Genomic DNA, 21,384 nt, shown 5'->3' with positions numbered 1-21,384 from the left:
GGGGGGGGTGGTTTGTTTGGTTGTTGTTATTGGTTTTGTTTTGGTTTTTTTTGTGGTTTTACCACATAATCTGGTTCTGACAGAAACTGAACACTCCATCAGAAAGACAGAGATTTGATTTTTATCTTCTGTAGTTAAATAGACTGCTTTTAAAGAATGATGTGAAAGTAGTTTCTATTATCTGTGGACTCTATCCATTTTATGTCATTTTAGAGAAGTGCCTCTCAGTAACCTAATAAATACAAGCCAATAGCAAATTGAATCAAAAGGGCACTCTAGGAAGCATGAAAATTTATTCTGTTTTTCATGGTGCACATTTGAGGTACAGGCTAATCAAGTGACTGGTTTTCTCCATAACAGAAGGCACTATCCATGTTCTAAGTTTGCTAAGACAAAAAGTAACAGAAAATAGTCTTGTGCTGTCCTTAAAAAAAAAACAAACATGAAACCATGTTTTATAATGTTGAGTTCTACAGCACAGACAAAATCAGACAAGTAATTAAGTAGGATTGGATGATTGTTTTAACATAAGTTCTATTGGGTGCATATATTGAACTGTGATTAAAGGAAATTTAAAGCAACTTTAATGCCTTCTCTAATGTAATGTAACCATCTCAGATGTCTCTCTAGATAACGGCCAGACAGCTTCCCATATACGTTCTTATAGTTCCTTAATTACAAGAAATTAACATATATAGCCATAATTTCCCTGCCAGGCAAGGGAAGTTTTGATTGCTACAACTGACTATAAGTCCTGAATATATACTGGTCTCTTCTGTGCCCCTTGGTTCCTGAAAGGTTCACAGACATAGGAAGATCAGAATCAACCTTTAGTTTGGCATATTATTAATACCTTTAAAAAAAGTAAACCTCTAATATTTGTATATAATCTTTCATTGGCAAATATTGAGATATTGGCAAATATTGAGATATTGGCAAATATAGCTCTGAGGGATGCTGAAAACTTCCTGTTTCTAGTGATTTTAAATGTTCAAAATGCTCACTGTCTTGCCAAATCCTTTTGCAGTGGTGAGGCTTTCCTTAGGAGTATCTTCAGTCTATCACCTTTAGAATGAAGAAAACAAAGATGGTGAGAATAGAGTCACTGGGGAATATGGTATTCCTGTTCAGTTTTTCAGTTCTGTACAAAGCAAAACCTACTAAGTAGATAAAGCAAGTTTCCATTTTTATCCACCAGTCTCTTAAATAGTGGAAGGTCCAAATTAAGAATTTACATTTTGCTTAGTTGTAAACTTACATTTGCAGATTTTCTATCTAAATCTTTGGGGAAAAAATGAATAATGTCATTAATTCCTTTGACTCTGAGCTTCAGTCAACTCACCAAAACCCTAAATTTAAAAAGCCGATGTGTATTGCTTACCAAAAGAATTAAAGTAAATAGGAACAATCTAGTGTTACTAAGCAAAGCATTTGAGGAAAGTGAAAATTATCAGTGGCAAAGCTGCAGCTGGTCTTAATGGAAGCTGGTGCTATAAAAAGCAGCATTAATCTAAACTCAACTCTCTGTAAACTAGCCATTGATCTTTTTGTAGATGAATAAGGAAATGTAATAAAACAATTCAGAACTGAGCATTCCCATCAATTCCAATACACACACTGAAGTGCTGAATGCTAACACAATTCTGGTGATGGTTAGTAATTAAGCAAAAACCTTCAATCCCTGCATTTAGCCATTACCATATGTAATTTTACTTTTGGAATGCAACGGCCATTCTTAACTGTGATTGTTTTGTGTATCACCGGAATGTTCAGGGATTCATGGTAGAAACTGCATGAACTTCCATATGTCTGTCTGTTATATTGTTCCCTTTATATTACTGATGTTTCAGAAGTGAGCCTCTTCTTGGGAAGGGTGCAGCAAACTGGGTAAAATAAAGTTTGCTACCTTGTCTTTTGTTCAAATTGCCACCTTGAAAAATGCAGGACTGGTGCCCTGAAAACATATTATGGTTTTGCAAATCAGGCCAACAAGCATTGGGTATGTCAATTTGGAAAGATTCAGGTTAATTTTTGCATTCTTCACACAAGTTTATTTTCTACCTTGAACCTTACAGGGCGAAACCCCCTTTAATTTATTGAAGGAAAACAGCCTCCACTTGTTAGCCTATAGCATGTTTCTGCAGTCCTCCATTTTTCCTGTGTTTTCACAACCTGTTCATTCGCATGCAACTTCAAAATGAGTATAGACTAAGGGGGAAGCATGTATTTGGGAGTGTTAGCAACAAACTTGGAAAATATTCAGTAAAAAGTTTGTGAAAAGCTCTGTTGGTTTTTTTTTTTTTAAAATTTTTGCTTTTCACACTGCTATGTTCATGCAGTGGTTAAAACAGATAGAGGGGACAGAAGCTGCACTGACACAGAAGATGTTAGACCTTGAGAATGAAAAGGTAAGGAACAATAACTAAAAATACAATTCATTTAGCTAAAACTAAACTCAAGGTAATGTGCAGAAACTTCATCACTGACTGTTTTTTTTTTCCTTTTCTCTGCTTATCAGAGATTATTTCATGGTAAAATAGGCAAGAGGTTGCATTGCTTGTAATCTTTTGAGTGGGAGGGAACTATCAAATTTATATAGAACAGAAATAGAAAAATATGTATAAATTAGGATACAATGATATAATCTTATAGAGCATATTAAGCAAACAGTGTGAAATTGCCTTTGTACTTTCTCTGTGTACTAATTTGTCTGGCAGCAGCATTGTCTTTTTAATCTTGGGGTCATTTAGTAGAATTTTCAAACATATTCCTTTGCTCTCTGGTAGTCAGCTTCTGGACAAGTTGTAAAGATCTCTTACTCCAGGTGATGTTTCTTGCCCCAAGGTCCTTATGCTTAAAGACAGAGTTTTCTCAAAAGCAGTTCTGCCTTGTATAGCAAACCCAGTGCTATACTGACCTCATTTTTACTGTATGTTGAGTGAAGTGTTTTGGAATCAGTGTTTGGTTTTATTGGTTTACCATGCATATTGTGTTTCTTATCCTCAAATGGCTTTATGAATTGCTGATTAATCCTTGCCATACCTTTTACAGGTGGATAAATGATCAGCATTACATTCGTCTTAATGGGAAACTGAGACAGGGAGGTTAAGAGTGGTCAGATTGTGTTCTCTGTTCCTCAACGTAGGGGGTTTTTAAATTTTAATTTGCATATTTGGTATGTCTTTATTTTTAACTCCTGTTACGGAAAAATGCAAAGGTTTTGGAGAGTGAAAATGCCCACAAATACCAGATTATTTTACAAAATGAACTGGAAAACAATGTTTCCTACCTAACTTGGTTTGTTACCTACCCACTTACTGTATGTGATGATTTTCAGCCTTACTCTGGATAGCCCTGTATCTATTTGTTTAGCATGGCAATCCAGGAGTCTGCACTGCTAATAACTGACTCAATTGTGAAATGAGTTTAGAAATAATATTCTAGCATGACACTTTCAGAAGGGCTGAGCACTAGTTTTGTTGTCCTTGGAACCCATGTTAAGAATTTGAGATCCTCTTCTTGTTTCTTTCCCTCTTGCCTTTAGTGACCAAATTTTACAATAGTTTTTGCAGAAGCAACTTGATTGGAGCAGCTGCATTACTGTTCTGGAACCTGTTGGTATCTCTGACTATAGTTTTGGGGCAAGTCTGGTCTCAGACACTTGTAGGCACGTTACTCTGTGCGTAGTATTGCACCTTGTACAACAGCTATGTAGCTGTTGCTGTAACCCTCATAAGAAAATAATGCCACTTAAGTAGTCAGTGTGGGATTCAGTTGCATAAACATTGTGTCTACTTCCATATTACATTCTACAGAGCTCTGGAGATGCCCACAAGGCATTAAGAAATATGTCCAGCAGGACCAGTACGAGACCACTCGCCTTCTGAACCAGCAGCTGAACTAGCATACTCTAAAATGGCTATAATAGCAATAGATGCCGATCTGTGGATAATCGATTTTATACCCCAAGATCAAAGTCTGACTTAAACTTTGGTTCTACTTTCAATATTAGTTGATAGGTAATTAAAAGAACTCCAAGTTTCCAAAAAACCCTGAATAACAGATATTATCATTCTTATATGGAGAGCAAATATCAACTTAGTCCTTTGAGTTCTCTAATATTGGTCTTATATGATGCTGCTGTCACCAATTATGAATTGTCCTTAATAAATGAGAGGTCATCTGTAGTAATTTTACCCTCTGCACCCCTCCCAAGCATTAATTTGCTGATCAGAATGGATTTGTTTTAAACCAGATATTTGGAGTGAAAATCCATCATCATAGTTCATGCTTAGGCAAATTCTATGCCAGGGCTGCACTGACAGCTGACAGAATGGTTTTGCCATTGTTTCATCAGAGCTGCACACTGGATATTTTCAGAGAAGCAGGGAATTGTCCTCTCGTGTTTCTCTCCTTCCTTGGCCTGCCCGGTGTGAGTAACGACTGTTGGACCAAATGCACACACGTTCCCGTTCACCTTCCAGCCTTTGTGTGCATTTGTGTCAGATCAAGGCAGGTCTGTGCACTGGTGTAGAGGTCTATGCTTCATGGGTACAACTTGTTAATATGATACACATTTTAAGTGCTAATATTGTAAATGTGATATTCCAAATATCCTTAGGATGAATGTGGTAATTTGCTATCGTTTTTATTATTTTTTTTTTGCTTTGAAGTAGAAAACTCACATAAAAATGTTGACTTTTATGATTATTCATTAATTAGGACAAAGAACAAACACTCTCTTGTTTTTATGATTGCTCAGGACCTGTTCAGTAAACAGAAGGGTTATTTAGAGGAAGAACTCGACTACAGGAAGCAAGCTCTGGACCAGGCATACATGGTAGGAAAAAAAGAGTAATTAAATTTTCATGTTTGAACAAATTTGATAAAATGCGTGTGTGTTTGTGTTCATTTTATTTTAAAATAGGGTTCTTTTGCCAGTGATTTGGTTTTCTGCCAGGCTAGAAAATCAAATATTACTTAAATGGAGACTTAGGAAATTGATTATAGTATTTAGAAGTGTAATGTTTTTGCATTATATTTCTCATTCTAAAATATGTAAACATCTTGTTGGTACCTCTGGAATGGGAAGAGCAGGTCCATGTGTGCACAAAATTTTCACTGATAAACTACACTAGAAATTACTCTAGAGCTTTTTGAATTTTGCTTTTTCCTAAGTGTTTGTAAATATTACTGCTGCAAACATATCCCAAGTTGGAAATGCCTGTTCTTCCTATACAATTCCTTTATGTGCTGTCCTATCCAACCATACCTTTCCTAGCTTTCAAAAGGGAAGATGCACCTTTGCCTTCTTTGAGGCTAAGCAACAGTTGAGAATTATCTAGGAATCAGTAAAGTTGCACACCCAACTTTGTTAATAGTGGGACTTCAGGGAGTCAAAGTATAATGGCCTGATAATTTATTTTACATTGTAAATATTTCTTATGGGCAAAATGTTTACAGAAAAAAAGCAAGCTCTAGTGCTTAGAGCAGGTGAGAGATAAAAGTAAGCAGGCTTTATTTCTAGCACTGTGACCTTGGGCAAGCCTTTTAACCTCTCTGTGCAGCTGTTTGCATCACTAATATGGATAGAATTACATACCTCACAGAGGTTTTATGAGGGCTGAAGTTTGTCAGATACTCTTGATCCAAATGTTGTCAGGCTGGATGCTGCTTTTTGATAGGATCATACTAACTCCAGTAATCAGGGAAACACTGCTGTGATTCCTTTCTTTCTTCAGTCTTGGGAATACAGTTCTCCTTATGAATGCCCATTTCTCCTGGGCTCTCAGCTCTGCAAAGTGCTGCAGTTTTTGACCAGTGCATGAGAATCTGGTTATGAATCTGGCAAATGGCAAGAGACTGATGGAGGATTAATGTATGCAACTATACAAACATTCATCTCTTCACTGCTTATGGTAACTTGGAATTAAACCAGTGACAGTCTGGACCCCTCATTTCGAGAAGGACAGGGAACTACTTGAAAGAGTCCAGCAAAGAGCCACAAAGATGATTAAGGGAGTGGCACATGTCTCTTATGAGGAAAGGCTGAGGGAGCTGGGTCTCTTTAGCTTGGAGAAGAGGCAACTGAGTGGTGACCTCATCAATGTTTACAAATATGTTAAGGGCAAGTGTCAGGAGGACAGAGCCAGGCTTTTTTCAGTGATGTCCAGTGATAGGACAAGGGGCAATGGGTGCAAACTGGAACATAGGAGGTTCCACGTAAACATCAGAAAAACATTCTTTACTGTGAGAGTGACAGAGCACTGGAACAGGCTGCCCAGAGATGTTGTGGAGTCTCTTTCTCTGGAGATATTCAAAACCCACCTGGACACATTCCTGTGTGATGTGGTCTGTGTTGTCCTGCCCTGGCAGGAGGGTTGGACTAGATGATCATCCGAGGTCCCTTCCAACCCCTAGGATTCTGTGATTCTGTGACATAGACTTTGAGCAATAGATGGCAGGACAGCAAGACCAGAGAGAAGGAGACAGTAAGAGTTCCGTTGTCACAGTCCTCTCTGTAGACTTTTTGTTTTATAGCATGGCTTAGCAATTCACTTGCAGTTCAAAATCATCTGTTAATTTGCCTTAATTTGGGATGTTCAGTATCAGAGGCTGCAGATCTTGTTACGTATTAAGCACAGACCTATCATCTGAACCTTCCTTAAACAGAAGAAATTAATAATTTACTAGAATGGGAAGCATTGCCTGGGTGTAAGGAGGCTACGTGTACTCTGTGTGGAATGCTCCTCACTGCTCACGACTGCTGCTTTCTGTCTACCTGTCTGTCTGTCCTCCCCTCCTGCCTAAGGCTTCGCTTGCTAGTCTTCTCCTCTAGCTGTTGGTGGGTCGTTTGCTTGCCAGATTCAAATGGCAGCCTGTCTGTGTGTGATTTGGGTTGCCTTAGAAAATCCAGGAGCTGGAAGCCACGCTGTACAATGCCCTGCAGCAGGATCCGGGAAGGCGGGCGAGCGAGTCGCTGACGGAAGCCCAGCGGGAGGATTTGCGAGCTGCGGTGGAGAAGGTGCGGCGGCAGATCCTGAGGCAGAGCAGGGAGTTTGACAGCCAGATCCTGCACGAGCGAATGGAGCTGCTGCAGCAGGCCCAGCAGGTAACCCTGGTTCTCCCCCCACCTCCTTGTTGGTGTTACCTCTGTGGTTGCCGCCACTGCCCATGCAGCAGCATCACTTCACTGTCACCTTGTCGAGTTACACTTAGTCTGTTCTGTGTACTGCTCCCACGTCAAGGAGACGGGCAGTGTTAGGATCTGGTTGTGGTGGGCATGGTACATGCACAAGATGAGTCACTGTCTCACTACAAGGTCCTGTTGCACCATCTGTTCCATGTGTGTACAGCCACACAGCCTTCCACAGGACTGACTCCTTAGGAGCTTGTTGCAACTTTAAGGACTGCCCTCCAGTTGCTCTCACTAATTACCGTTCAAACCTGGAATCAGCTATTGTAAATGTCAAATACTGTTATGCAGATGTGTTCAAGATGTTGTTATTTCAGATGCTGGTTCTGGGGCAAGAACTGCATTTAGTTCAGTTCAAGACTCTCTCTGCTCAGATTGGCTTAGTAGATAAATACAGACTACAGCTGATGTCATGTACTGACCCACCACTGCTGTGTTCATCTCCTGTCATGAGAAGTGCTTCTGGTCCCAATGTTAGAACTTCCTGTCAGTCTCCTTTCTTTTATTCTTTCACGTGTTCCCTTGATTAGGAACATGTAAAATTGAGATCAGGTGACTAGGAACAAGTCTTGATTATTTTTTTAATAAGTGTCAGATTAGTAATGGTGTGCAGAAAGCTGGACAAGGGAGGCACCAGCTGGCATTGAAAGTGTCAGAAAGAGAGAGCAGAGTAAAAACATGAAATTTGGTAATTGAAAGTGGAGCCAAAAATTATTTTCTTGATGTTATTAGTGCAGCTGAAAATTAGTGAGAATGGGGTCTTCTGCCAGTCTCAAAAAATCCAATTTCCAAACAAGACTGTGGATGTTTTATTCAGAACATTAATGCAGTCCTGTTCAGTTGGGCAACTATTATCTATCAATGACATTTAACAAGAAGGAATGATGGTGTATATTGACTGATGCTTCTACACCTAAGTAATATCATCAGAGTAGATACAGTTTGGTCTTTTGCTTCTACCAGGCCTGTAATTTGAATCTGTTTAAAGGAGTATTGACTAGGACCTATTTGTGACCCTTTTTAGAGTGTATTTTTGGGGGAGCACCTGGACAGACCTTCTAAGTTAAGCCTGCATAATGATCAAAGGGCTGGAGCCCCTCTGCTATTGAAGACAGGCTGAGGCAGTTAGGGCTGTTCAGCCTGGAGAAGAGAAGATTCTGGTGGGACCTTGTAGCAGCCTTCCAGTACCTGAAGGGGCTACAGGAAAGCTGGAGAGGGGCTTTTCACCAGAGAAGGCAGCAACAGGACAAGGGGTAATGGTTTTAAACTGAAAGAAGTTAGACATTTAGGTTAGACGTCAGGAGGAAATTCTTCACCATGAGGGTAGTAAGGTGTGTAGGAATGGGTTGCCTAGGGAGGTTGTGGAAGCCCCCTCCCTGGAGGTGTTTAAGGCCAGGTTGGATGAGGCTTTGTGCAGTCTGGTCTAGTGTGAGGTGTCCCTGCTCATGGCAGGGAGGTTGGAACCTGGTTATTTTTAAGGACTCTTCCAAACTTAACCATTCTATGATTCTATAATTTGCCAAGGGTACAGGAGATTAACAGTTTGTATTCTATATCCTTTGCTCAGTTTCTTCTTCTCAGTTACTTTCTTCCTGGAAGTTGTGTTTTTGGGTCTTTATGGGACCAGGGATCAACACAGATAACCTAGGAGTTGTATGTAAACATCAACAACTTTAAAACAAGCAAACGAATAACCCTAGCATGGATCAAAAGTGTCACAGGGCTAATTCTTATAGAATTGCATTCACGTACACTAGAAAATGACAGAAGCTGAAATGCTACAGAAATGAGAGTATCTCTGTGTTGACAGAATCCTAAGGTATGGATGAAGTTGCTCCACAGAGCAACTAGCATCCCTAGATGCTACATTAAATTAATCCCCTCTTTTCTCCTGTTCACATTGTGGGATTAGCAAACATCCATTCCGCTTTATTCTGGCAAAACTGTAGTCTAGACCTGGACATATTTGTACAGCCTGCAGTGCCCTTACAGTATGCATCATCCTTCTTACTCTGCTGAAGTGGAGGTTATGAAGAATGATGCCTGCAGGACTTACTACAGAATGCTCTTTTTACAGACACTCTCAAACTTTCCCTGAAACAAAAACCGTGTTTTAAAGACTCCAGATTCTCTGTAACTCTGGAAATTTGATCACTTCCAGAAGGCCTGTTTTTTTGCTTCTGTTAACTTCTGATTTGCCTGATACAAGGGCTTCAAAATAACATCTCTGCTTATCCTGGCAGACTGGTTGCAACCTTTTCTGAGTCAGAGTTTCTGTGTCAGACATAATGAATGGGGGTCCAAGGAAACCTGATGATGGAGGAGAAGCTGAGTTCTCTCCTTCTGCAAGTAAATGATCCTAGACCAAAGTGCAGGATGCAGAAGTGGCAAAGCATGTGATGAATGCTTCAGGAGGGTCTGCAGGGTTTCATGACAGGAGAACTGCATCATGCAAGGCCATTGGGGATTTAGCTTGGGAGATACTGGTTTTACAGAGCAAGTACAAGTTTTTTCTTGGGAACGTACTGTCTGAAAAGAACAGAGATGTGCATAAGAAACTGGGTAACCTGTTGTCCAAATATGAGTTTGAGCTGCTTTATGTGTACTTCTTTGTCCAATATAAAGCCTTAATTGTTAGCCACTGGGTATTGACTTTGTTCCAGTGAAATAAATGTATTTTAGGATGCCAGGCCCTGTTTTATATTGGTAGGTCTGTTCATCTTGGGCATGTATAGCCCCCCATTATTATTGTTCATTAGTGTATAAATGAAACCATTCATGTATATCCATTGTGTATTAAGGAAACTAGGCCTTTGTGGAGCCAATTTAGACAGACTGTGTGATTAGATCTGCTTGCTAAGGCATATAATGCTTTTATTAAACCCAGAGTGGAACATGCAGGTCTAGGGGACGGACCCTCAGCTGAATCATGTAGACAATATTCCCTTTAAGTCAGAGAAGGTGCTATGATTTACATCATCCTCTCTATTTGGAGGAGGCAAAATATGTTAATTAAAAATCTGTCATGAGCAGCTTGTGATATTTGCTTCTAGCCATAGGGTATGTGCAGTTCAACTGCTGTTCCTGCATATATTGCCTTCAAAAGTGCACTATTGTGCTACACTGTTATTACAAGCTTTCATAAATCAGTATCTAGTTAATATTAATTTAAAAGTAACACTTGTGCTCAAGTCAGTGCAGTGACATGACTCGTGCATTTTGGAAAATAAGATCATTACTAGCAGGTTCTGATAAATAGGGTAATTTTATATTTATATATATATATATCTATAAAACATGCTGAGCCATTTCTAGAGACAGAAAAAAAGGTGTAGCTATAAAAACCATCTCTGAGAAAAAGATATTTCAAATGGAGCATCTGTTTCTGAAGTAGTTACATCAGCTTCTTAATTAAGCAAAATCAACCGTCCCTTAATTCCCCCCCAAAAAGAGCCAACTGCATCCAAAAAGCCAACACAAAAAAGTCCACACAGCATCATGGTAAGAATACCTGACTGCTGAGATTAATAAATGCTTTAAAGTGAAATTGTGCCTTATATAAACCAAATTGGATATAACTTGAAATGTATCTCTTGGTTTGACTGTAGCTACTTCTGGAGTAAGAAACTGCAGAAAGTGATCAGAACCAGGAAATTAGGATAGTTTAATTTAAATTGCACTGTTGGTAGTATTGAAACATATAAAAGAAATTTTATAATAGGAACAGAATTTATTCTGATTTCATTTAATTTATCTTAAATACAAAACAAAGCTAGAAAATCCTTGAAGGACAGCAGGCTGACACACATAAGTTCCAAAAATGGTTGCTGCCAATCAGAAAGAATCTGACAGATTTTATTGGTGTAATCCAATAATTTTACAGAGCAGTCTTATCTTTGTATAAATTGTGAGAAAGAAGAAATAGAAAAGATGTTTCAGTTCATTGTGCCATCAAAAAGTGTGATGCATTTTATTCTCTGAGTTGGATCATAGTGTGGTACAAAGCTGGGCATGTTTTATTCTAACTTGAGTTAGAATATTCTTGAGTGAAGCTCAGTTCCTCAGAATAAAACAAACCATCGCTTCAAATCTAGACCTGAACTAACACTTCTGTGGAATGCTGAAAGTATCCAGCTTGCAGTTCTAAATAGTTGGAATATAGCTGGAAATACTTTATCTGTGTTTTCTTTAAACTATAGCTTTTACTCCTATGACCAGGTTGTATTATTTATTGGTAATAAAGGCAGCAATTACTACTTTATTTGAACCTCTGCCTAGAAGAAGACATAGGACAATCCTTTAAGACAAAACAGTTATAACTCAAAACTGACCTCTATATGTCACTGCCACAGAGAAGGATTCACTGTGAATGTGGTTCCCCAGGCGCTTTTTTCATGGGCACCAAGGAAAAGCCGGAATCAGTCATGTCCTTTTTCATTCTGAAATGTTAAAATATAAACATAACTTGAAATCAAGAAACACAAACTGATTTACTTCCCTAAGTTTCTTTGTTCCTTTTTTTTTTTTTTTTTTCCTGACCTGAAGAGCCAAGTTCTTACTGCTTATAGCTCAGACAAAGCCATAGTGGATGCCATTCTTCCATGAGTAGGACACTTTTTTTCACAGAGGAAGGGAGGATGCTATCTTCAGTGTACCTCATTGACAGGCATGGGGAGGTGGTGTCTTAAATTTGTCCTCTTTGGCACATTGCTTTGTGTCAGAGAGGACAAATTAATGACAACACCTCCTCTGGCTTGTTGTCTTGTGCCAGAGAGCCTGGCTTCATCAAAAACTCACAGCTTTGTCACTCAAGTCAGAAAGTAGGTAAAAGTGTTACTGCTAAGGTTACTTAATAATAATTGGGATAAGGCTCAGATCACTTTACACCCAAATCTATATAGAAGTTATCTGGTTTACTGTCATTATTTTAAATCTGAAGCATTAAGTTGCTGGCAAAGTTCATCCCTAGTTATTTACATACTATAGATGAAGAGGAACACAAAGGGCAATCAGCGATGTTTTCTGTTTGTTTATAGCAATTACTAATGCCTCCAGTTTTGTGCTTTGTTGTTCAACATATAATAGATTGCTGTTGATACACGTTTTTTATATCAATGAATTACTCTTTATGGCATCTAATCTCATAGCTGTTTAAATGTAATCTATATTCATCAAGCAGATCATGACTAGGTTAATCATAGCTGACCTGTGGTATTGATTTGCCATGCAGGAGTGAATGTTGAGTCTTTCAAAACATCATTGCTGCTATAATGACAATGTCACAATTTCCCACAAATTGCATACATGGCAGATGAGAGTTAATTGTGGCAATTTCTGTATCTTGGTCTTACAGTGTTTCCTGTATATTCAGGCTTCAGATCAAATCATGCCTGCTTAGCTGACTGCCTTAATGATGTTATTTGTCTTATTAAGTGAGGGCAGCAGGACTGATATCTACAACATATAGCTGAAAGGTCTGCTCCCTTCATCCTAAACAAGGTGTGATTGAGGTTGCACTCAGGTTAAGAGCAACTGTATGCCTTAATGTAATATTAGAATCAAGAAAACTCTTATCTGAAGTTTGAATGCTGAAATCCTCTCATCTGAAATTCTAAACACCTTACATTTATTAGGAAAGGCCAGTGGAAGCTGAGGAAAGGCAAGTCTAAAACTTGTGAAACTTGTTACAAAAGTAAAGATTAGATGTGTTTTCATATGCAATATATATATATGTATATATATATATGTATAAAATTACTTACATGGAAACTTCCCCCCCCCAGTTAATGAGTCTAGGCTGTATAAGAGTCAATTTTAAGGTGCTGAATGTGTTTTGTCTTCTGAGCTCACATAGATTTACAGTAGCCATTCTGTGTATATATTAGGCTAATGTGGCTTTAATTATAGTTTTTCCCTAATGAAAAGCAATTGGACTGTTGATATTCTTCTGTAAGATATAAATCAATTATGTAGTTTTACTATAGCATAAATTCAAAATCTCTCAGTTTTAAAAATAATAAACCAAGTTTACGAGTAAATACTAATCCATATCTTCATGTACACATTCAATATCAGCTTATAAAAAATACTAATTATCTTAAGCTAGAAGAGTTAATAAAATTAACTAATTTACTACTAAGACCAGTGTGATTGAATACATATTAACTTTCATACTAAGAAATGCATCAGTGCAGCTGCTAAAAGGTTCATTCTCCTCAGGACAGCAAAAACACTACAAATGCATAAAAAAGATTAACATGAACAATTCTACTTCAGTAACTAGTAATTGGATAATCATGGTTGAGACTACAAAACATAGGAATGAAATTTTTACCTGCTATGTAGAGAAAGACCTTGGTGAGAATCAGAGAGGTATCTAAAATTACCTATTATTCTCATATTCAGATGGCTGAATTTTATATTAAGTTCTCATTCACAAAGTAAAACAACTTGGCAGCTAAACCAGCTTAAGCTAACTGTTTCAGTGTGCTTGCCTGCTTCTTTATGACCGTTGTGCAAAATCTTATTCTAGGAATATGGGACTTAAAAGAGCAGTTGGATTTCTGAATCCAGACCTTTTACAGTAGCAAATACAACAGCTTGATTAAACAGATGCAGAAATTACCTATGCAAATTGTGTTGTAAACACAATAAAGGCTTTAAACAGCTGTTAAAATATATTAGGTAAACAATAAAAAAAACCCAATAAAATAATATCTTTATTTTCATTAAGGAATTTTATCCGTCAGCTTATGGACTTGAGTAATAGCTAAAATCAAGTCAGCTTGTATTCATTGTATTTCAATTTATGCATGTAACATAGCTATGCTGTTCACGTTATTAAAGATCTTACATACCTGTGTCTTAATAGTGTTGAGAAGCTGCTTAAAATAATGACATAATGAAACAATATTGATTCTTCCCTTTGTCAGATTGATAAAATATTTCCCTTGCTAAATTTGGCTCCAGAATGAGACACATTCTTGATCACAAGCTGGCTTCAAGGGTTCAAAACACCGTTTGTGTCTGACATAGTCCATCTATGGTGCCTAACCTGTAAATATGCATCAGCCTGAACCTTTCCAACATTTGAGAGCTGAGGCTCTAAGCAGCTTAGCAAATCCTTCTTTGTCTGCTTTGTGCTAAAATTATCAAATTGTTTTCTTGGATTTGCTGATGAATGTAAATCTAATCCAATAAGAGTGTGTCTCAGACACTGTTAAGGTGATTTCTAAACCCCCTGATTAGTACATTTGTGTGTTTTCACAACTATAGTAGCATAGCAAGGAGCATATTTGGCAGCCAGCTAAACTGATCTTCTTGATGTTGCCCTCAGTAAAACAGCATATTTGTCTAGTAGGGCTCTTTACTAGGGTAGTTTTCTAGGGAATAAGAACATCAGTTCTGCAGTTTGACACCTATTTTCTGGCAAATTAAATTTGTCACATAATTTGCTTTCCTGGTAGCATTTTCCCCTTTTAGCAAAACTTCAGTATTTGAAGCCATCCAAGGTGCTGAGTGAATTGGAGATTACAAAAGGCTTGGATAAAGAAGTCCACTTCATCTAGCCACATCACTATCCAACAAACAGAAAGCATAAAAAATCTCAGATTCTGTGTTTGCCACTAAAAAAGTATCTGGGAGATTGGGTAAAAAAAACAGTGTAAGAGACCGTGTAATTGTACAGAAACGTGGCCCATTTCTCATCAGAATTTGAGGTATCATGAAGGAAAAACTAAAACAAATGAGGAAATAAGAACATGTATGTATGTATATTGGTTGGTTGGTTGGTTGGTTGGTTGGTTGGTTGGTTGGTTGGTTGGTTGGTTGGTGGGGAAAATTTTGGACCTAGCATCTTAGACTGGGAGGGCACTTCATATCATCTCAGACAAATTTTCTTTCTTTGTAATGCTGAAGTTCCTCCCATGCCCAACTCTCAAAATGATGGTAAATCATTACTGGGCTGATTTATTACCTCCAGCAGGAAAAGGGTGGCTCTGAGGCTGCAATCCAGTCTCACTGAACTCGGTAGAAGGATTTCCATTTATTTCTGTGCTCCATTACTATGGGTACTATATTAATGGAAAGAGTAATTAATGTAGATGAATTGCTGATGTAACAGTTTGGGCATATATACCTCATGTGTACTCTGTGAGAATTTTATTTTTTTTTTAATAGAGCAATTTTTGCATTTTGGCTAAATTGTTCAATGATGTTAAGTAGTGGAAGTGAAATATCATTTCCACTATCAGCTTCATTATTTGTGCTTCTGTGCTCTATAATGCAAGATGAGTTTTCTAAACTTGCGCTATTGGAATTTCTGTTAGTAAAAGTAGAGTGATATTTCCAGGCACACATCCTTCATCGTGCTGCTTGCGTTTCACCTAAACCTTGATTCCGCAGATGTCCCAGAAATGTGACTAGCAAACTTGAAGTTTCAGTGTAGCCACAGGATCTAGTTGATGCTAAAAACTGCAGAAATTTCCCTTTTGAAATCAGTACCCAGCTGGTTCTCCACTAGCAATGTGTTAATACCATTCAATTGGACCTGGCCTCTGAGTTGAATGGCTTTCAGGGGGTCCATTGCCCTTAATGCCGTTTTTAAAACTGTATCATCCCTTTTTTTGCACCTTTGTATAAGGGATTCTTGACAAGAATGAATTTGTGTCTAGGATTATCTAGCCTTTACTGAGCTTGGGTGTGTTTGGAAAACAGCCATTATCTCCAGGATCTGTATGGAAAACCGAGCTGTAAGTGCAGAGATGTCTGAAATGGTCCTGCATAGGCCAGCTCAGGTACTATCTACAGAGCAATACTTCATGCAAACTTGGAGACTCCTCTTTTGGAGGAAGGTCAGAACTATTGGGAGTGAAAATGTTGTGTAATGCCATCTTGGTGTTTCAGCCCTCTGTTACCTCAGAAAGGAAGAACTGATTGTTTTAAATTCCCTACTAGTGCTGGAAGATATACACTAAAGGCACTTGCCATCCAAATTTACCAAAGTGAAGTAATTGCTTAAGCAGGTAATTGCGCTTCAAGAAATGTATCCTGTTTTTCAGAAGGACAACCTTCCCACTGGGAGGTGAAATTAGGATTATGAGCATTTTCCACTGAAAAAAATTTTTAATTTCCGACTTTTGGGCCATATGACAGCCCTTTGTGTTTGGGAGCTCTTTAAGCATCAGTTTGAAGATGAAGGGGAGTGTATGATCACTGCAGTCAGTGAAAATCATTTATGCAATTGGAAATAACAGATGGTTGCCTTCCCTTTCACAGCTCTGCTGGGTGACGGGTCAGTGGTGTTGCATTTGAGGTACTTTTACAGACTTGCAGTCATATGCTTCTCTTGGCACAGCTGAGTTCCCAAGGAAATATATGCTTTAGTTGCTTTAACTTTCTGGATGCTCTCTTTCTTACCTGGTGGTTAGCACACATAGGCTGTCCGGCAGGGTTATAGCTGTGCCACCTGCCTTTGCATGTATCATGTATAAATAACTACTATTAAGAGAAAAACTATAGTGCAATGTAAAACTCTGTTCAAATTGCAGTTAAGTAATAAGTAAGGCACATGTTGTGCATCTTTAGCATCTTTGTTCTGTAGCTGCTTGGAAATGCAAGTGGTTTTCACAGCTGAGCCTCATGGCTGACAGAGCTGAAGTGGCAGTTCCAGCTGTAGCTTGGCCAGCAGAGCCATCTGCTGCTCAGTACAGCAGTAGGGCCCTTTCAGCCCCTGCTGCTTTCTGGGTGCTGACAAGCATGTACTCAGAAGTGGCAGCAAAAGTTCATTGCTAGTGGAAGGATGATTTATCAAGTAGGTGCCTGCTATACTGAAGTGGATGCTTCTCCAACCCTCTTTCCAAAACTCCAGAGCTGCATGTGGGTGAAGGCAGTAACGGGGAGTATTCATAAATCTACCTGTTCATCGTCCTAAAGTTCTGTGGGGTTTTATTTGCTATTGTAATAAAATCAATGACAAATTAATATTCATTATTTTTGGTAGGTTGGTTTTGAATGTGGTTGGGGTGGACAGCACTAAAAATCCACATCCCTGATGTTTACACTCTTCTCTTTTGTGGTTACAGTCTCATTGCACTATTTTTATCTAACTGTGGCTCTTTGTTTGCCCACAGTAATTAATTCCTTTGTACAGTCCCATGATTTGACAGCACAGTGGTATTCTAATGAATCCTGTGTTTCCCCAAAAGGTGCACTCATGTGACTGAGGGACAGCTATTAACCACAGGAATGCAGGAATTTCTAGAACGAAGCACAACACTGCTCCACTTTTCCCCTAATCCTCGCTCTGACTGTGACCAGTGCCAGGGGTTTTAAAGGAAACATAATCACTGTGCTGATTTTAGATTATCTGTAACTCTATATGACAATGTAGGAAAAGCTTGGCTTACTGATCATCAATTTCTGCCCTGAAGCATGAAAACAGGTAGAATTTCTTGATAACAATAGAATAGATCTGTGTGATTTGTTGTCACAGTTAAGCTTTTGCAAACATAAACAAATCAAAATTCATTGAAAGCATCTAATCAAGTGCTGAAAACCTGAGAGTGAGTCCCCAGGTTCTTGATTGCTAATTCTTGCAAATAAAAGGAACAGTAGGTAATGATGGAAATACTTATACTGAATATCAAGCAGTCCTGCCTTCAGTCTTAATTAGTATGTGTAATTTTTGTGTAATTTCCTTCTTGATAGTTTAATATAAACTTTAACTGAGGAACATCTCTTTCTGCTTCTAGAAAATAGTTTCCTGTGCTAAAATTAGAACTCTTGCATGTCACTTACATGTATTTCTTTAAAGTCAGATATTAGAAATTGTTTTTGTATGATCAAGATAATGCTTGATCTTCACATGCACATAGGCACAATGGGAGAAGTATTTCTATGTGTTAACTACTGTATGTAGATTAGGGTTTTTTCCCTTCTTGTATATTGCATATATATATATATATATTTTTTTTTTTTTTTTTTTAATGCCATTTTGTCCAATTAAATGCAAAGGTTTTTGTATGATCAAGATAATGCTTGATCTTCACATGCACATAGGCACAATGGGAGAAGTATTTCTATGTGTTAACTACTGTATGTAGATTAGGGTTTTTTCCCTTCTTGTATATTGCATATATATATATATATATATATATATTTTTTTTTAAGGCCACTTCTGCAATTAAATGCAAAGAAATGTGTTAAATCAGATTTTTTGGGCTATCTAAATAGCAGTGCTCACCTTGTGCAATCAGAGGAAATTGATGGGAACAGCTATGCCCACTTCATTGTCCCGAATAATCCTCCCTGCAACACTCCAGGGGAAAGCAAGTAAACGACACCAAGCTTTGATACCTGATGGGATATTGCAGACCATAGTTGTGTTTTAGAACATATTCTACTCTTTCTAAGTTTAGACTCTTAATTTCTGTAGTAAAGAAGTTGGTTAGAAAATCTTACTCATTTGCAGCATAAATGTTCTGTCACTGTGATTGCCCCTCATATAAGGGGAAAACAAGCTATTTAAACACACCTGTCTTCAATGTATTATCCTTCAGCAGCAAGTCTGGAACAGGTCTACATATTCAGATGTAAACATCTGCCCTACCCCTCTGTCTTACTGATGAAAATATAGTTGTGAGGATTATAATATTTTTTTTTCCAATTTATATTCTCTTTCAATGGCTAGGTTGTCTTGTATTTAAATTGATTTTTAGGAAAGTGTACATTTCTTAAAACTATTCTCTGTCTTTCGTCTCACGAAGTTTAACCATTACGATGGGTTATAGATGGGGATTGAAAAACAGAAGCCTCAGCATTTTTTTAAATATTTTTTTTTAATTTTTTTTTTTAGAACAACTCAGAATAGCCAGAGAGAATAGCTGAATAGCTGTAATCCTTTGAAAAGATTAAAAATTCATAAGGGAATAATAACATCTCAATTTTTACTCAATTAATGGAATTCCCAAATCTGAAAAATACCATCTTTTCCTAATTAACATGTACTTTTGTAAAATAAGAGTTGCTTGAGAAAGCCAGCAGATGTTTGGAGGCTTTTATCTTTTCATTTTCTTCTGGTGGCAAGTTCTCAGCAGATGTTGAAAAAAGATCTCACAGGATAAATCTTGAAGGAAAAGTGGTATTTAAAACTATTGCTTCTCTCCACTTATCTCACCATCATCAAATTTTATAACAGAGCATAGCAGGACCCCCAGAGAGTTGAAGTCTGTCACTCAGATCTTGGCTGTGCTTGTGGGTAGGAATCTGTGTAACTGAAATGAGTGGGAGAGAGAGGAGTGTAACCTGATGGACCATGGATCTCAGAGGTAATTGCATCTGCCTGCTTCTCATCCCATGCCTTTTTATAGTGATTGTAATATTCCTGGTACATAATGTGTATGAAGATGATTGCCTGACAGATAGGCTTGCCTTGTGAAGGGAGTAGATGAAGTATAAATCAATTCAAATGTAATAGAGAAAAAGTAAAATTAACATAGCTAGGCTCGGGGCATTTGTTTCTGACAGCAAAGCTTCGTCCACTTGTATCACACCAGAGTAACCTGATTTGTGCTTTTATATTATCTGGGGACATCTCAGAGCAATGCAGCATGATACAGTGGAAGTTTTGTTTTACTTCTCCCTGCATATATTTAAAACATTTATTTAAGCTAAATCTTTTGTTTTAATACAGCAGCAACAACAGAACAGCTATTGCTTGTGACTCATCCTACATATTTGTGTGGAGAGTAGAATGCCCAGGAGAAAATAAACTGCAGGCTTGGGTGTAACTCATCTTTAGAATAGCTCTGAGTTAGATCTGGAGTTTTCAAGCCAAACTCTGTGATTCTCAAAACCAATGTGGTAACTGGATCAGCTGCTGCCTTGTTGCAGTTGAGCTGGGCTGCCATGTGTGTGGAGCATTTCCCACTCTTTGGGGTCTCTGAATGCAGGTAGTCAGTCTCAGTTGATCCCAGGTTTATAAGTAAGGCTTGGGTGTTGTTTTGAAAGAGATGCTGTTGTTCAAATCAACTTGGGAGTAATAATAGAATTTTGGGGTGTGCAGCAGCTACTACATTAATTTTTTTAGCCTCTGTATAGAAATAAGACTAGGTTATAATTTCCCTTTCAAAGTTCAGGAACTGTTAATAACTGTAGCTAATGTAGGCCAGGCAGAGGTCAGGTAGTTAATCCTGGACAAAGCTGATAATATAAAGCTGCTCCTTGATTCCCAGTGGCTGTTAGTATGTTAGAAATCCCAGTTTTCTGCCTATTAAAAAAAAATAAAATCAATCAATAAATATTATGAACGTACTTTATCTGTAAGAAGTACAATTTGCTAAAAGTGTCATGAAATGCATCTTCTCAGTGTAGAAGCCTAGACAATTAGAAACCAAACCAAACAAAAATCCCAAAAAAGAATAACTTCTAGAAAGCAAAAAAGGGAACAGAAATAAGATGAGGCTATGCGGATGCAACAAGTCATATTTTTGAAGATCACTTGTGGTACTGAACAAGAAAATTCCTTAAAGATACAGAGAACTATGCCGAAGGAGACATTCCCTCCAAATCTGGTGAGAGGTTACTCTTTTAATAGGATGTAACTGAATCTCTGGATGTTATCTTTGTGATTAACTGAAAATCTTCATGCTCTGTTTTTCTGGTATGTTGTGAATATGGTAAAAGCATAGCCATGTTTTATAGGAAAGGAAAATAGAGAGTTAAGATTAAATGTAATAGTATCCTCTGCAGAAAAGGTCCTGGCAGTTGTAGAAAAAGTAGTTTTGGTGCTAATTGGAATTTTCTGTGTGGATATGTTAAAATTCTGATTAATGACTGTGGATGGTTAGACTTCCTGGTGTTAAGTATGATGTTCTAAATGTGCAGCTTGTTTAAAATTCCATGGTTTCATGGAAACGTAGAGCAATCCTGCCTTGAACATGCCTAATATAACTGTAAAGGAAGTATTACATTAATAGTGGGGTTTTTTTCTCTTAAGAAATTTATAAACTTCTTGAATCATACACTTTTCAAATGAGATATTATAATTTATATTTTGCTTTTTTTTGTTCCAGCGTATTCGAGAACTAGAAGATAAAATAGAACTTCAAAAGAGGCAACTCAAAGAAATTGAGGAAAAGGTAAATAAGTGCCTGGACAATTGCAGTGGATTATTTATATATATATATATA

At 37.8% G+C, this 21,384-nt stretch overlaps 1 protein-coding gene across 1 annotated transcript in view; it reads left to right on the top strand.

Annotated features, from left to right (window-relative positions):
- The window catches only part of JAKMIP1 (janus kinase and microtubule interacting protein 1), a 72,600-nt gene that overhangs the window by 48,460 nt on the left and 2,756 nt on the right, over positions 1-21,384 (top strand). The window contains exons 16-19 of the mRNA XM_010003112.1: positions 2,340-2,408; positions 4,763-4,840; positions 6,908-7,111; positions 21,268-21,333. Of these exons, the coding sequence (XP_010001414.1) occupies positions 2,340-2,408; positions 4,763-4,840; positions 6,908-7,111; positions 21,268-21,333 (417 nt within the window). The remainder of the gene's footprint in view (positions 1-2,339; positions 2,409-4,762; positions 4,841-6,907; positions 7,112-21,267; positions 21,334-21,384) is intronic.

Source organism: Chaetura pelagica, unplaced genomic scaffold (genome assembly GCF_000747805.2).
Source record: "Chaetura pelagica isolate M959 unplaced genomic scaffold, ChaPel_1.0 scaffold147, whole genome shotgun sequence".
NCBI lineage: Eukaryota > Metazoa > Chordata > Aves > Apodiformes > Apodidae > Chaetura > Chaetura pelagica.
The sequence above is the reverse complement of the archived record's forward strand: the minus strand, read 5'-3'. Positions and strand labels throughout refer to the sequence as shown.